The 13,633-nt window shown below is 53.6% G+C and overlaps 2 protein-coding genes across 18 annotated transcripts in view; one reads left to right on the top strand and one right to left on the bottom strand.

Annotated features, from left to right (window-relative positions):
• Window positions 1-55: 55 nt before the first annotated feature.
• On the top strand, window positions 56-9,776 carry Xrcc3 (X-ray repair cross complementing 3). 3 transcript variants are annotated; one of them, XM_076921067.1, is made up of 8 exons: window positions 56-331; window positions 2,015-2,160; window positions 3,163-3,300; window positions 4,307-4,519; window positions 5,338-5,468; window positions 7,888-8,100; window positions 8,222-8,268; window positions 8,343-9,776. In XM_076921067.1, exons 2-8 carry the CDS (start codon window positions 2,106-2,108, stop codon window positions 8,569-8,571), a joined length of 1,026 nt encoding a protein of 341 aa, XP_076777182.1. In that variant the 5' UTR covers window positions 56-331; window positions 2,015-2,105; the 3' UTR covers window positions 8,572-9,776. The 3 variants fall into 3 exon arrangements, with proteins under 3 accessions (XP_076777182.1, XP_076777181.1, XP_076777180.1); XM_076921066.1 differs by having other exon boundaries at window positions 176-331; window positions 5,335-5,468; XM_076921065.1 differs by having other exon boundaries at window positions 177-331; window positions 5,314-5,468.
• The window catches only part of Klc1 (kinesin light chain 1), a 46,848-nt gene continuing 39,588 nt past the window's right edge, over window positions 6,374-13,633 (bottom strand). For 7 of the 15 annotated variants that reach the window (XM_076921055.1, XM_076921048.1, XM_076921044.1 and 4 more), the window contains 2 exons: window positions 6,993-7,059; window positions 6,374-6,754 (listed from right to left, as the gene is read on the bottom strand). In XM_076921055.1, coding sequence (XP_076777170.1) covers window positions 7,000-7,059 — 60 coding nt within the window. In that variant the 3' untranslated portion in view covers window positions 6,374-6,754; window positions 6,993-6,999. The other 8 variants (XM_076921042.1, XM_076921041.1, XM_076921049.1 and 5 more) reach the window with 5 other exon arrangements.

Consider the following 13,633-nt stretch of genomic DNA (forward strand, 5'->3'; position numbering starts at 1 on the left):
CAGCTCCGAAGCCCAATCCTCAGCCACGGCTCGGAATATGAGCCAATTGAAGAGAAGTATCCGCCCCAGATCCGCTCTTGTCCAATCCGCGCAAGGTCCCCGCCCCTACGGCTAGCCACCAATCGGCAGCGAAGACCGGGGGTGGTACCCTCGCCCCTCTCGGGAGAGTGTGACTTCGGATTGGCCAATTAATCAGCCACGTAGCCGCCTCTTCGCTCCTTATGGGCGGAGCAGACTTGGACTCGAATCTTTCATTGGGAGAGCAAACTGAGATGGGCGGAGCTTCCGGAGCGGGCGGAGTGCGCGGGAGAGTTGCGGGGCCGCTGATCCGGTAGGTGAGCTAGTTGATCTTAAGTGGCAGGACATGGGTGGTAGAAGAGGACAGAGGACATCGTGGGTTTCGAGCGCTCCAGGCCACGGCCGGGGCTCAAGAACGAGCTTCCCCAGCGGGGCACCCCTTTAGGTCCGTAGCGGGGTTTGGAGGAATCGAACCAAGAGTCCTGGCACTTTCCACTGAGTGCGGGACCTGCTTTTAGCTCCAGATTCCCAAGCCAGCCACAGCGTGACCAGTCGCTGCAGACTTGACCTGTGACTTTTTTTTCTTTTCTCGTGGCGTTTGTAAGGACGAGTCACATTGTGTGTGTAGCCTAGGCTGGCCTTGGATTCAGCAGTCCTGCCTCAGCCTTCCTCGTTCTAATGCAGGTGTGAGCCACCGCGCGCACCTAGCTTCTTTGGGTAATTTGAGTAAAAGCTTTGGGTAAAAGCTCCAGTTACCCAGGAGCTTTGCTCACTGTGTCACAGCCTGCTCCCCAGTTGGAGGGATGGGCTAGTGTAACCCTACTTTTCCGGAAGACAGGCGGCCAAGTGGAGCGTGGAGCTCCGTGCCTTTGCCTGAGACGCAGGCTCTAAGTTGAAGTAGAAATTGCTCAGTGGTACTTTCTTTGTAAAGCAAGGTTGGCCACCTCAAAGCCTTGGCAGTTGCCTGTGCACGGATGGAACCGACCCCATCTATGTCCTCTGTCCAGCCGCCACCAAGCCCTATGGTTGCTCTGCTTCACCACTGGACAGGGCAGCTGATGGCTTGGGGAACTTTTGAGTTCCGGTGCCAGAGCTTTGTGTCCTCAGCAGGAAGCATGTTTCTCAAGCCAGCTTCCCTCCTGCCCTGTGTGGTGTGTGTGTGTGTGTGTGTGTGTGTGTGTGTGTGTGTGTGTGTGTGTAAGCCAGATGTCTGAAATGTATTCCTCCATCAGCCACTCTATGAACCCAAAGTTCACAGATTCAGCTAGTCGGCCTGCTCTGAGGAACCCATCTCTGCCTTCTGAGTGCTGAGATCACTGGCAGGCCACCATATCTGCCTAGCACCAGATCTCACGTCCCCGCCCTCCTAAGACTTGGCACTGCCAGCCTGAGCCATCCCACCCCCATCCTTTGTGCTTCTTGGCACTGTCATTTGAAACCATGTGTGAGGAGATTGCAGTGTATTGTGGGACACGTGTTTTCCTCACACTGGACTGGCCCTAACATAGGCAGCCCAGGTGGGTGTCCTCTCCAGGCCCCTTTCTGGGAGGGTTTTTCGGTGCTTTCTGGTGAGGTGGAGCTGCCGCCCTGCCTCTTCTGTTGTTCTCTGATAAGGTTCAGTTTCCCCGTCATCCTTTAAAATCTCAAACTCACAAAAAGTTAGAGAATGCTGAGTGAGACCCATCTATGCCCCAAGAAGTTAAACAGGAGCAGCAAGCTTTCTTCTCCCACTCAAAGCTGAGCCTCAGGCACTGTCACCTTCAGGATGTTAGGGACAGCTGAATTAGATCTGTGCCAACATCTGGAATGAGCCTAGGCTTCCAGACTGCCTAGTCCTTCTTAGAGTGGATGGTGCAAACAGAAGCGTCATCCTTGACTTTCATGGATAGTGTTCCCAAGACAGAGACACCTGTCCTAGGCGCTCAGGGAGACACCTAACTACACTTTCACTTCACATTGCCCTGTGTGTCACTTTCCAATGTACTCCCTCTCACAGGTGGTTTGAGTTGACAGCAAGCACTTGGAAGTGTGTTGTCATCGCTGTGTCCCTGTAAGCCCTGCACACTCATGGTGAGCCCACTGAGGAAATGGACTTGGATCAGCTGGACCTAAATCCCAGAATTACTGCTGCCATTAAAAAGGGTATGTTGTGTGACGTGAGGAGTGGCACGCATGCACTGTGGGCGAAACTAGCTGTGGTCTGTGCACCACCTCCGCTAAGCAGCTTCTCTCCCTTTCAGAGCGGGGTTGGTCAGTCTCGGAAGGGGCACCTTTTGCACGTGGGTTCCTGGAGAGCTGTGGCTGCTGGGGGTGAGCTGCTCAGGCCTCATGTTCATGGCAGGCCTTTCTGCCGTGTGTGAGCTGCTTTGATATATCTGCATTGTATTTTTTTTTTCTTTTTCTTTTTCTTTTTTTAATTGCAACAGGGTCTCACTGTGTAGACCAGCCTGGCCTTGAACTCACAGAGCTCCTCCTGCTTCCATACTTTCTTTTGCCAAGTGGTTTGAAAGTAAAAAGTAAATCCAAGCCCAGAATTGGTTTCTTTACCTTCCCCCCGCCCCCAGGCAGCAGGCCCTTGGTTATTACTGTGTAATAACCGCCCATCGCTTCCTGCCCATCCTGGTTTGGATCCTGGTTCTGCTTTCCATCACCCTCTTTGCCTGCCCTGGCCTGGCTTGGGGGCCCAGAGTTGATTCTTCTTGGTTCTTTCTCTGTCTCTCTCTGTCTCTCCCGCCCCCTCTCTCTCTGGTTGTCAGCCAACTCTAGGGCTTTGTGCAAGGTCAGCAGGCACTCTCTTAGGCCACACCCCCAACTCCACATTCATGCTTTTTTGTTTTTAAAATACAGGGTCTTGCTATGTAGCTTAAACTGGCCTTGAATCCTGGGTGCAAGTGATCCTCCTGTCTCAGCCTTCCAAGTAGCTGGGACTGTGGACAAAGGGTGGGAGTCAGTGATAGTCACATCCTCAAAGCACCCAAGATTCATTTTCTGGCTCCTGCTGCTGCTGACAGGAGAGTCAGGCCCAGGTTACAAGGGTGCAGCAGTGCTAGCAGGCCCCTCCCTCTCTTCCCTCTCCACCCACTAGTCACACTCCCACCGTGGGTGAGTGCTCTGACTTGCTCTGGTCTATCTGTGTGACTTCAGGCAGACTGAAGTCAGTGAAGGAGGTTCTGTGCTACTCGGGGGCGGACTTGCAGCGTCTCACCAGCCTGCCCAGCCACGATGTGCATCGCCTGCTGAGAGCAGCATCTCTACACCTTCGGGGAAGCCGCGTCCTCACAGGTAGGCAGGAAGGCACCTGTGCTGGCGGGCACCTGGGCTACCGGCTGGGGTGCTGGGGCACAGGCCTGGGTAGATACTATCTACCGGCTCCAGAGTCTTTCTGGGGAATGACTTCACAGCAAGTTGCCCCGAGCACACTGCGACCCGCCCCTAGGATACAGACCAAGTGATTTGTCCAGAGCCCACAAAAAAGCCCATGGCTTCAGCTTCTCTACAAAGTCCTCCTGGAGTACCTGCCCCCCCCCCAGGAGACCCTCGAAGTAAAGGACAAAGTTAGGTCCCAGTGGTGTGGTGGGGGCAGCTGCGAGAGGTCCTGCCACCTCAGGACATGGCGTCTACACCGCTGCTCAGAACTGTCACCATCACTGTCACAGGCTGCTGCTCATTTTCTCTTCATGCTGAAGCCGTCCAGGACTACACAGACGCTGAGGGTCCCCTGCTACCTTGCTACACTCTAGAGCTTCAGCCCCTCCCTAACCCCTCTGATAGAGTCTCTATGTAGTTCTGATTGTTCTGGCACTCTATGTAGCTCAGGCTAGCCTCAAACTCATGGAGATGCTGCTGTGGTTAAATGTGTGGACCACTACACCTGAACTAAGTTCGGGTTTCTTCAGCAGCTCTGCCCGCCTGGGAAGTGTGTCCCTGTGACATTGTACTCAGCTGCACAACCAGGTGGCCTGCCTTCTGACTGTAGCACTGTGTGTGTGTGTGTGTGTGTGTGTGTGTGTGTGTGTGTGTGTGCACGTGCGCATCCATGTGCGATAGTTTTGCCAGTCCTTCACCCATGTTGCATGTAGAGCCAGAGCTTCCTTGAAGGCCTCAGGCTTACAGACCCTTGCAGGCTATGGGTGGGGCGCAGGCTGTGAGTGGGGCGCAGGCTGTGGGCGGGGTGCGGGCCATGGGAGGGGTGCGGGCTGTGGGCGGGGTGCGGGCCGTGGGCGGGGCGCGGGCTGTGGGCAGGGCGCAGGCTAGACTGCTGACACAGCCTAACCCCTGCTCCCTGCAGCACTGCATCTGTTCCAGCAGAGGGAAAGCTTCCCCGAGCAGCATCACCGCCTGAGCCTAGGCTGCCCTGTCCTGGATCAGTTCCTGGGAGGAGGCTTGCCCCTGGAGGGCATCACTGGCCTGGCTGGCCGCAGCTCAGCAGGAAAGACGCAGCTGGCGCTACAGCTCTGCCTAGCTGTGCAGTTCCCACGACAGTATGGAGGCCTGGAAGCTGGTGAGTGGCTCCCCTTCCTGAAGGGAAGCCAGGCTGGCTCCATGTGAGTCTGGCCTGAGACCCTGTTTGAGGAGAAATTTTTAAATACTTAATATTAAGTCCAGAATATTGTCAGCTCTGTTTCCCCCTCTGTGGGTGATCTTTGCTTTCTTATGAGTCCTTTGAAACATGGACAGTGTTTATCTTATGAAACACGTTTCCTTACTCTCTGCTTTGACAAGCCACTGGGCTCTTTCTCCTCAGAGTTTTAGAACTAATCATGTGGATTCCAACAGTCCCAGGGGAGGCACCTGCTGCCCCCACACAGGACAACCCTGCTGGTTGTCCAGCTCTATTCAGTAGCAGATCTGGGTGGCCTTTGGCTCTGCAGCATATGGCACAAGGACTGTTTGTGTTCGGGGTGTCTCAGGTGCCTGTTCACCTACTCTTGCACTTACCACAAAGGCACCAGCCTCATCAAGTAGACACACAGAGAGAGGCAGGCAGAAACCTGTGAGTTGTCCTGAATCAGGAACATGTCTCAAAGTCCCTTAACCCTGGTCCACCCTCCGTCCTGCCCAGCCTGACGAGGAACTGGAGAGCAGGCATGAGGTAGCAGGGTATTCAGGAACGCAGATGTGTGTACTCAGGTGTCAGGACAGGCCTAGCCTGCATGCCTAAGGAACCAGCAAGGTAGCCACAGGGTCTAACTCATAAAGGGACAGAAGTAGGGACAGGCAGAAGACTCCATTTGGTCTGTGCAGCCATGGGTCCACTCGTGTTTCCTGAGCACACTGGGCACTCTGGCTTCTCAGGGGCTGTCTATATCTGCACAGAAGATGCCTTCCCCAGCAAGCGGCTGTGGCAGCTCATTGAACAGCAGCAGAAGCTGCGGACAGATGTGCCTGCGGAGGTGATACAGAAGATCAGGTTCAGCAACCATATCTTCATTGAGCATGCGGCTGACGTGGTAAGTGTCTGCTTGTGACACAGATGGCCCAGTGACTCACCCAGTGACACCTGTGCAGAGGCCATGCACTGCCCAGGGTAAAGTCAGGAAGAGGAGGTGTCAGACTCCCATAGGGTGATGGCCATGGAAGTGTTCCTTCTAAACACACAGCAGGAAGCCTGCTGTCCCTGAGGTATCTGTGGGCCAGGCATTTGAGGATTCTGGGTTGATGAATAATACACTCTCCAACATGGGGGTTTAATGCAAAAACTGGTCAAGCTGGGCGTAATGGCATACGCCTTTGATCTCAGCCCTTGGGAGGAAGAAACAGGAGAAATCTTAGTCTGAGGCCAGCCAGGGCTACACAATGAGACCTTGTCTCAAACAACAAAACCCTTACTAGTCAAGCTCCTGTATCACCTGCCTCTCATCCTATCTTGGAACCAGCATCCTTATCGTTACCTGAGACACAGACCTAACTGGGCCAATGAACCCAGGAGAAAGGGAAGGAAGGGAGGCCATAGACATACAGCAAAGGTGTCCTCTAGGTGGGGGTGCAGAGAACGGTGGACAAGCCACCACAACCCCTGCTCCTGCTGCTGTTCTCTGTTGACCCTGCCTGAGCCTGGGGCTTACCTGCTGCCGGAGAAGCTGGCCAGGCTGGGCTCAGTTCTAACAGCAGGAAGCAGGGCCATGCCCAGGACAGCTGGATAGTGCCCAGGACAGGAGAGCCTCAGTATGTCCATCTGGGCTGTCACTTGGCTAGGCCAGGAGTTAAGAGCTCTGAGAGGACCTCAGCTGGCTTGGCTGACTCCAGTGTACTCTCTGATCTTTACACGCTCACCCTGGCATGCACTCGCTCACATGCATGATAATAAAAAGTTTAATTTTTAAAAAATAGTTATGAACAGACTTTCATTCTGGTAGACAGTAAGGCATATAAACTTTTAATTTTAAAAAATGTACAATAAAATACATTATCACACACGACACAGAACTAAACACATAAGAAGTGCCACAGTAAGGCCAGGCAGAAGCAGCAGGAGCCAGACCTGTCCATGGCCCTCCCAGGAAGGGGCCGGGGCCAGATCAGCAGCCTTACTGAGAGTTGCTCTCCAAGACCCTACTAGTGGTGTAGTTGTTAGTATGAGCTCCACAGCACATGGGCAGGGGACTAAGTTAGCACTGCAGACCCCGGCCGTGGCCCTCCCAGCCCCACCCTGGCCTTCACAGGGCCAGCTTTGGAGCCGACCTCAGCAGCAGCAGCAGCAGCAACATGGTGTTTAAAGCAGACCAGGCCCAGGTCACTGCAAGAGAAAGCTATAGGTCAGGTCACCATTGGAAGCAGCTCCATCTCCTCCTGCCCTGGGGTCTGCCCAGCAGTGGGAGTGGTCAGTGCTAGCCTCAAGGCCATGGGATGTGGACACAGAACCTCCCCCTCTTGCGCATGAGAACAATGTGGACCACACCTGGCCTCCGCCCGCCCGTCTCTTCCTGCCATCCCGGGGTGCCCAGGCCCTGGCTTAGGGAGGTGCAGACACTCACGTTAGTGCTAGCGTCTTCTAGGCTGCTGCTGTCGTTCTCCACGCAAAGAGGCTCTGCGGGGGACGCCCTAGAGAGAAGTACACACTCAATTTCACGCCTGGCTGGATGCTGGAATCTGACAGCTCCTCACAGATGCCAGTGAGTTGCTGTTGGGCTACCTGCTTGGCCAGCCAAAACTGCCTGAAGTCCCTGAACTCAGGAAAAATATGAAGGCTCTGCCTGAGACCTCAAGCCTTATCACGGCTCAGCTGTAGCCACAAGGCCACTAGCAAGGCCTTCCTCTGACAGCAGCATCTACTGTCCCCATACAAGCCTACCCTGTCACCTGGGCCACCTAACCACATCAAAAGTCACCTAAGTCCAGTGCCAAACAGGGCACAGTGGCCCCAAGAAAGCCTAGGGCCCTGCAGAGGGCAGCAGGGGAGATGATCCTGGTGCCATCCCTTCTGTCCCCAGTAGCATTTCTCCAGGGAACAGCTGCTGTGGATGGTGCAGGGTTCCAACTCCTTTAGGAGTGGGTGGGACCTGATGCATGCAGAAAAGACTCCCAAGCCACTACTACCACACAGCAGGTCTGGCCTGCCCCATCAACACCGAGACCCGGAAGGCACCTGCCTCCCCCACACACATCCTGCACACATCCTGCATCCTAGCACAAGACCAAGCTGCTCTCTAGACCACAGCCTGCTGAGGTGATCATGTCAGCCGAGAGCTGTAGCTGGGTTGTGTGTCCTCAATGTCTGCAGTGGCCTCAGGGTGACGGTCCAGGTGTGAGTCTTCACCCCAGGTGGGCAGGAGGCAGCTAATAAATGTCAAAAAGCTAGTCAGGGAGTTCTGACCCTGTGGAGCCACAGGCGGGTGTCGTCAGCACAGACTGTGATGTGTCCCCCCACAGGACACTTTGCTGGAGTGTGTAACTAAGAAGGTCCCCGTTCTGCTGTCAAGGGGCATGGCCCGCCTGGTGGTGGTGGACTCCGTCGCCGCCCCATTTCGTTGTGAGTTCCATCTTCAGGCCGCAGCTGTCAGGGCGAAGCACCTGCGCTCGCTGGGGGCCGCCCTTCTGAGGCTAAGCAGCACCTTCCGGAGCCCAGTGCTGTGCATCAACCAGGTAGGGGCAGCTGGCTGGGGGGGCGGGGAGGCTGCCCTTGACCATGGGGAAAGCAAGCGGCTAGCTGGAAGGGAGGCAGCTGAGGCGGATGCTGTCCCTAACCCTCACTTGCTTTTTTCAGGTAACAGAAATGGTGGAGGACCAGGAGTCTGTGCCCAGGTCACTGGGGTGAGTGTGGATACCTCAGAATGCCAAACACTGGGGTGGGGTGTACAAGCACCAACACCCATTTTGTGTCTCAGGGCATGGGACGAGCGCCTCTCTCCAGCCCTTGGCATCACCTGGGCTAACCAGCTTCTGATGCAACTGATGGCTGACCGGATCCATGAGGATGATGTTACCACAGGCCTACCCAGAAGCCCAGCTCGGACTCTCCGAGTGCTCTGTGCCCCCCACCTACCCCTCTCCTCCTGTTGCTACACAGTCAGTGGGGAAGGCATTAGAGGGGTTCCAGGAACGGAGTCCTACTAACAGTGGGGCCAGTGAATCAGCCTGACCAGGTCCCAAGAAACCCTAATTCTGATGACTCCTTCCAACAACCTGTGTCTGTCAGTGGCACCTGGTGAACAGGCACCCAGTGACAGTCAGTCAGTATCTGCTCTCTCCTCCCTGGGGTTCACCTACTCTTGAGCCTTGGGGTTTGGCCTCACACTGCCCATTAGAGGATGACCAACCAACAGGAGCTCTGCCAGCCCTGAGGGTCTCCCTGGGACCTCAGAATGGCAAGACTAAGCTCTTCCCTCTTCTGCTTTTTGTCTGGGACTCAGTAAGCATCTTGGTGGGTTCTCCCTTCCTGCAGGATGGTCTTAACTCCCCCCTGGTCCCCACTATGCACACGCACACACGCGCGCAGTAACACCCACCACTCAGGCCAAATGTGGCTTGTAGTGAGGCTCTCCCCATGTCTCCCTTCCCATACATACAACATTTTAGGGCAGAGTGGAGAGAACACTCTGAGGAAAGGAGAGGCCTAGCCTGACTCAGCTGCCTAGGCTAACTTAGTAGCATTGGGCAACTTAGAAAAGGGACACTAGGCTGTGTCCTCGGTGAGGCCTGGCTGTACCCAGCAACTCTGGCTTGATAGCGCATCCAGGCTAGAAGGCACCACAAAGCAGCCAACAGGACTGCACGCTCGGCCGGCGGGCAGGCCTCCTGCTAACATTTGCTCTGCACTCAGAATCAACACCTTGTGGACGCGAGTCTCAACAGTCACCAAGGACTGTGGCCTCTGAGGACAGGGCTGTGGCTGTCGGTGCCGTGCCTCCAGATCCTGTCAGGTAGCACAGCCTCCCACCAGCAAATGTGCCAAGTGGACCCTCACCAAGAAGTCCTGCTGCTCCAGTGGTGTCTGACTCCTCACACCAGGACATGCACTGTCACTGTCCCCACTCAAATAGGGAAAACAGTCCACTTATGGTATATTCCATGACATCTTCAGGGTGGCCCCACTCTCTTCTGAGCTCCTACCCCCCTTTTGGCAATCCTGCAGACTAAACCTAGGGTCTCCTGCATGCAAGTGCTCTACACGGAGCTACAGCCTGCTACACAGCCTGAGACGTTGAGGATACCGACATAAACGCGGGGACACAGCTGCTTGGGCAGGTTCATACAAAACAGCTTCTCTGCAAAACTGGAGGGCTTGATGCCAGGAAATAAAACTTTATTTTTATAACAAAGTATCGACAGTTCCGAATTCTTTTCTAAAGAGATTGTATTGAAAATTAAAAGACAGTTCCCAGACAGGTGTACTTAGAAGACATGCCCAAAAGTTCCTAGGGCCTGGATCAACCAGCCCTGAAGGTCCACCCCAACATAGGTCCACCTGGTAAGTCGAGAGTGTCTTTCAGGATACGGGAACACCTTGCCAACAGTATCTGCATTTATGACAGCCAGCCAGCTGCCTGGATTCCTGCTCACTTGCATCACAGGTACAATCAGCTCAAGACCGAGTGAAGGCGGATGTAGGAGACAGAAACTAGGCTCACATGCCCCATAGGGAGGGCTCCATGAGCTATAAGCACACATCTCTAGCAATTATTCAGTATATATTCCTAAGAACACTTCCTTGGGCTGGCAAGATGGCACAGAGAGGAAAGGAATTTGCAATGGCAACCTGGGTTCACTCTCTAGAACCATGAGAACGGAATGAATGCAGTTATCCTGACCTCCACGTAGCCATTCTTACACACTCACAGACTTTCTACATGACACCTCCAGCAGCTTTCCAGAAAATTCCTATCTGAACTCTTCCAACACCGAGGACCATGCACCACCCACAAGCTTCCCAGTAATAACCACAGCAGGCTGATGACACGTCACGCTCTTGAGATTCCTTTGCCACGTGGAACAGGATGAAAGGGCAGCTGGGCCCTGCTTTCCTCCTGAGAACATCAAGTGCATACAAGTTCCCAGAGTGCTCCCCTGAAGCACAGTGTCAGCTGGTCAGGCCAGCCAACTTGCTCCAAGATTCTGTCTCTGCTTTCTGCAGGCCTGGATCACAGGAGGCCCCATAGTCACTAGGTCTTTACATGGATTCTGAGGAACTCACACTGGTAATGGCAAGAACTGTGCCTGCTTATCCATCTCCTCAGCCCCAACCATGTGCTCTACCTTAAGACAGGGTTTCTCTGTGTAGCTCTGGCTAGCCTGGAACTCACTCTGTAGACCAGGCTGGCCTGGAATCCCACCTTCCTCTGTCTCTTGAGTGCCGAGATTAAAGTTGTGTGCCACCACGCCTGGCTTAAGAAACTCTGTAACTGGCTGTGATCAGTTAATGAATGTTTAACACCAGCCCAAACCTTGGTTTTAGGGGAGCCTTGCAGTTCCTCAGACTGATGTGAGGCTGAGACAGAGTCCCTGAAACCCACAGGCCACATCCCACTGCCCTGCTGCGGGCCTGCAAGTCCCCTGCTTCTGGCCTGAGTCCTTGCAGCTTTAAGTTAGTCTCATACATTGCCATAGGTCAACCCGAACATTGTCAGACACACCCATGAAAAAGCTTCTGTATGCTTGCATATACCAGGAAGAGAGGGAGGGGAGCCTAGACCACTGCACAGTGCCCGCCACCAACACTGACCCAACAGCAGGAGGTCTACAGAGCCTGTGGGAAGCAGTCCTCTGTCACTGCTTCTGTCTCTTTCCTCTACACATGAAGCTAAACAGACACAGGCCACTGTGCACTCTTCATCTGAAGGAAGTGATTTAAGCTTCTGATTCTTACTGCACAGCTTTTTCACAGTGTTACATTTTAAATAGATCTAGGTGTCATAGCAGCGTGGCTGGCAGAAGTCACGTGCAGCAGCTGGCCCACACGTGCCTAAGCCACTAGCTGTAGCCTGGCTGGCCTCCCTGGCCACAGTGCTGCCAGCTCTGGCCACAAGCAGCCCCAGGCACAGATGTGGACCGAGCAGCAGAATGCTGGGGTATGGCTGCCAGGCACTTTTTAAGCAGCAGCCTGCAGATCTTGGTGAACAGCCCCATCTAGGAAGAAAGCCCACTACAACCAAGAGGACAAGCTCCCTCCTGGGCAGGCTGAGGAACTGCCAGGGCTTCAGGCTGTCAGGGTTTCGTACTCTCGGGATCCTATCTAGTTCTGTCCCAGCCCTCAGTGGGCTAGGTCAGTGTGGCTGGCGCTCAGTGTTCTCGAGTCTGCCAGACCATTATTTCGTTCCTGTGTGAAAAAGCAAATGGAAAAATTAAAATTAATCAATACTTCTATGGAGATCACCCTTAAGCAATGTGACCTGATACCAAGTATATGCATGTAAAAGACTAAACGTTTGCATTTGAGGTAGAGCTCGGTGCTGGTGTGGCTCTATGGGGTAAGTGGTTAATGAGCAGTGGCCTCAGCGGATCCCAGCACCAAGACTCAATCTTCAACTCCCAGGCCAGCTGCCTGGAGCACACACCCTCTGTCTTAAAAGTGTCCTTCGGCCTCTGCTTGGGACTAGGGTGACAGATGACACTTTATTAGTTGAATTTGGGCCACTGAAAGAGCTGTGGTCTCCTCAGGTGTGATGGGCAGAGAGTCTAGCCTTGGACTGAGCTCTATGAGGCAGCAGAGGCATGCCCTTCACAGTCAGTCAGAATGCTCCTCCCACTGTAAGGGTGCTCAGAGCACCCAATCAATGGAGCAGCTTCTAGGGTCAAGCTGATGGCCACACCCAGTTGCCAATTCGGGTAACAGAAAGGGAAAGAAAGGCCACTCTGCCGAGCTGCAGAGGGAAACAAGGCTATGACCTTAAGTATCCCGGTGACAGCAGTTACAGACATCTTAATCATACGAGGAGACTGCTTGAACTGTCACGCTAGTTCTGGTGAACACAGCACTTAGCTCAAGCTATTCTGAAAGAGTGCTCTGTCACCAGCCGGTGTTCTGAAGGCAATCCCAGTAATGTGCAATGAGACACCATAGATAAGCCCATCACAGAGGGGTGTGCTCAGGGCCAGGTAGCTAGGACACAAGCAGGGCAGGCTCCTTACTTGGAAGCAATCTTCTGTGGCTTTGCCACCCGCGTTAAGAACACTCAGAGAATTGACGCGCTTCATACTGCAACCCAGACATGGACATGCAAGGACAAACCCATCAGCACATTGTCAACCAAAACAGGAAACACCCTAAGGTAACCTCTCCTGCCTTGGGAATATTAGGGACCATGCAACTTGGAGAGTGGGCCTTTCTCTCACCTGTTCCTTCTTTAACTGGATTTAGTGCCTGGGGGTCCCCCATTTCTCTGCACGTTTTACAGCATTAATTGATACAGCAATTCCTGCTACCTTCTGAGACTGCTCAGCCAGGGGCGAGAACTCTGCTACCTGTCAGGTGAGTCTGGGCTCTCAAAGGCTCATTACTCCCAAGAGAAACACTCCAGGATCGCTGGTAAATTAATAAGAAGAAAAACTATTTGACTATTAGCAAGAGAGACTGAAGTTTCTATTTCTCTACTTAAAAAATCACTCTGAGGCCAGGTGTGGTGTGACACTCAGAGGGGTAGGTAGGTGTAAGGTTGGAGACCAGCCTAGACAAGGCCACACAGTGAGACCCTGTCTCAAAAGACAAAATAAAACAAACAACACCCCCCACTTTTTTTCTTTTAAAAGCAAACCAAACTCTGAAGCCAGGTAGGGCACGCACACCTATAGCCCCAGGTAAACAGGTCTACTTGGAGAGGGTCTTCTAACAGATCTGTAGTTTCAAATGTGAACTGCACACAACTCCAGCAGGCAAACAGAAGCAGGCTGAGCAGGCTGTGGCCAATGGGTCACAGGTGCTATAACAAATTCCAGCAAGTGGCTAGCTAGCTCTGTTCTTAAATGGAAACACTTTACCATGGCCCAGCCACACACTGGTGGAGGATTGAACAGGGTTTTCTTTACAGCAAACTGCTAGAAACAAATCACATGTAAATTATGACTTGACTCATCCTGGTGGTTTGGGTTTTTTGAGACAGGGTCTGTCTGTGTAGCCTGTCTGTCCTGGAACTCACTATGTGGAGTAGGCTGGCCTTGAGCTCAGAGCTCTGCCTGCCCCTGC

This window comes from Arvicanthis niloticus, chromosome 23, assembly GCF_011762505.2.
Source record: "Arvicanthis niloticus isolate mArvNil1 chromosome 23, mArvNil1.pat.X, whole genome shotgun sequence".
Classification (NCBI taxonomy): Eukaryota; Metazoa; Chordata; class Mammalia; order Rodentia; family Muridae; genus Arvicanthis; species Arvicanthis niloticus.

Bases quoted from the DNA above. Each gene is read 5' to 3' on its own strand.
- Xrcc3 (XM_076921065.1), top strand. From the start codon at position 2,106: ATGGACTTGGATCAGCTGGACCTAAATCCCAGAATTACTGCTGCCATT. The intron at 3,301-4,306 runs GTAGGCAGGAAG...TGCTCCCTGCAG, and splicing joins GGGAAGCCGCGTCCTCACAG to CACTGCATCTGTTCCAGCAG. The intron at 8,101-8,221 runs GTAGGGGCAGCT...TGCTTTTTTCAG, and splicing joins CAGTGCTGTGCATCAACCAG to GTAACAGAAATGGTGGAGGA.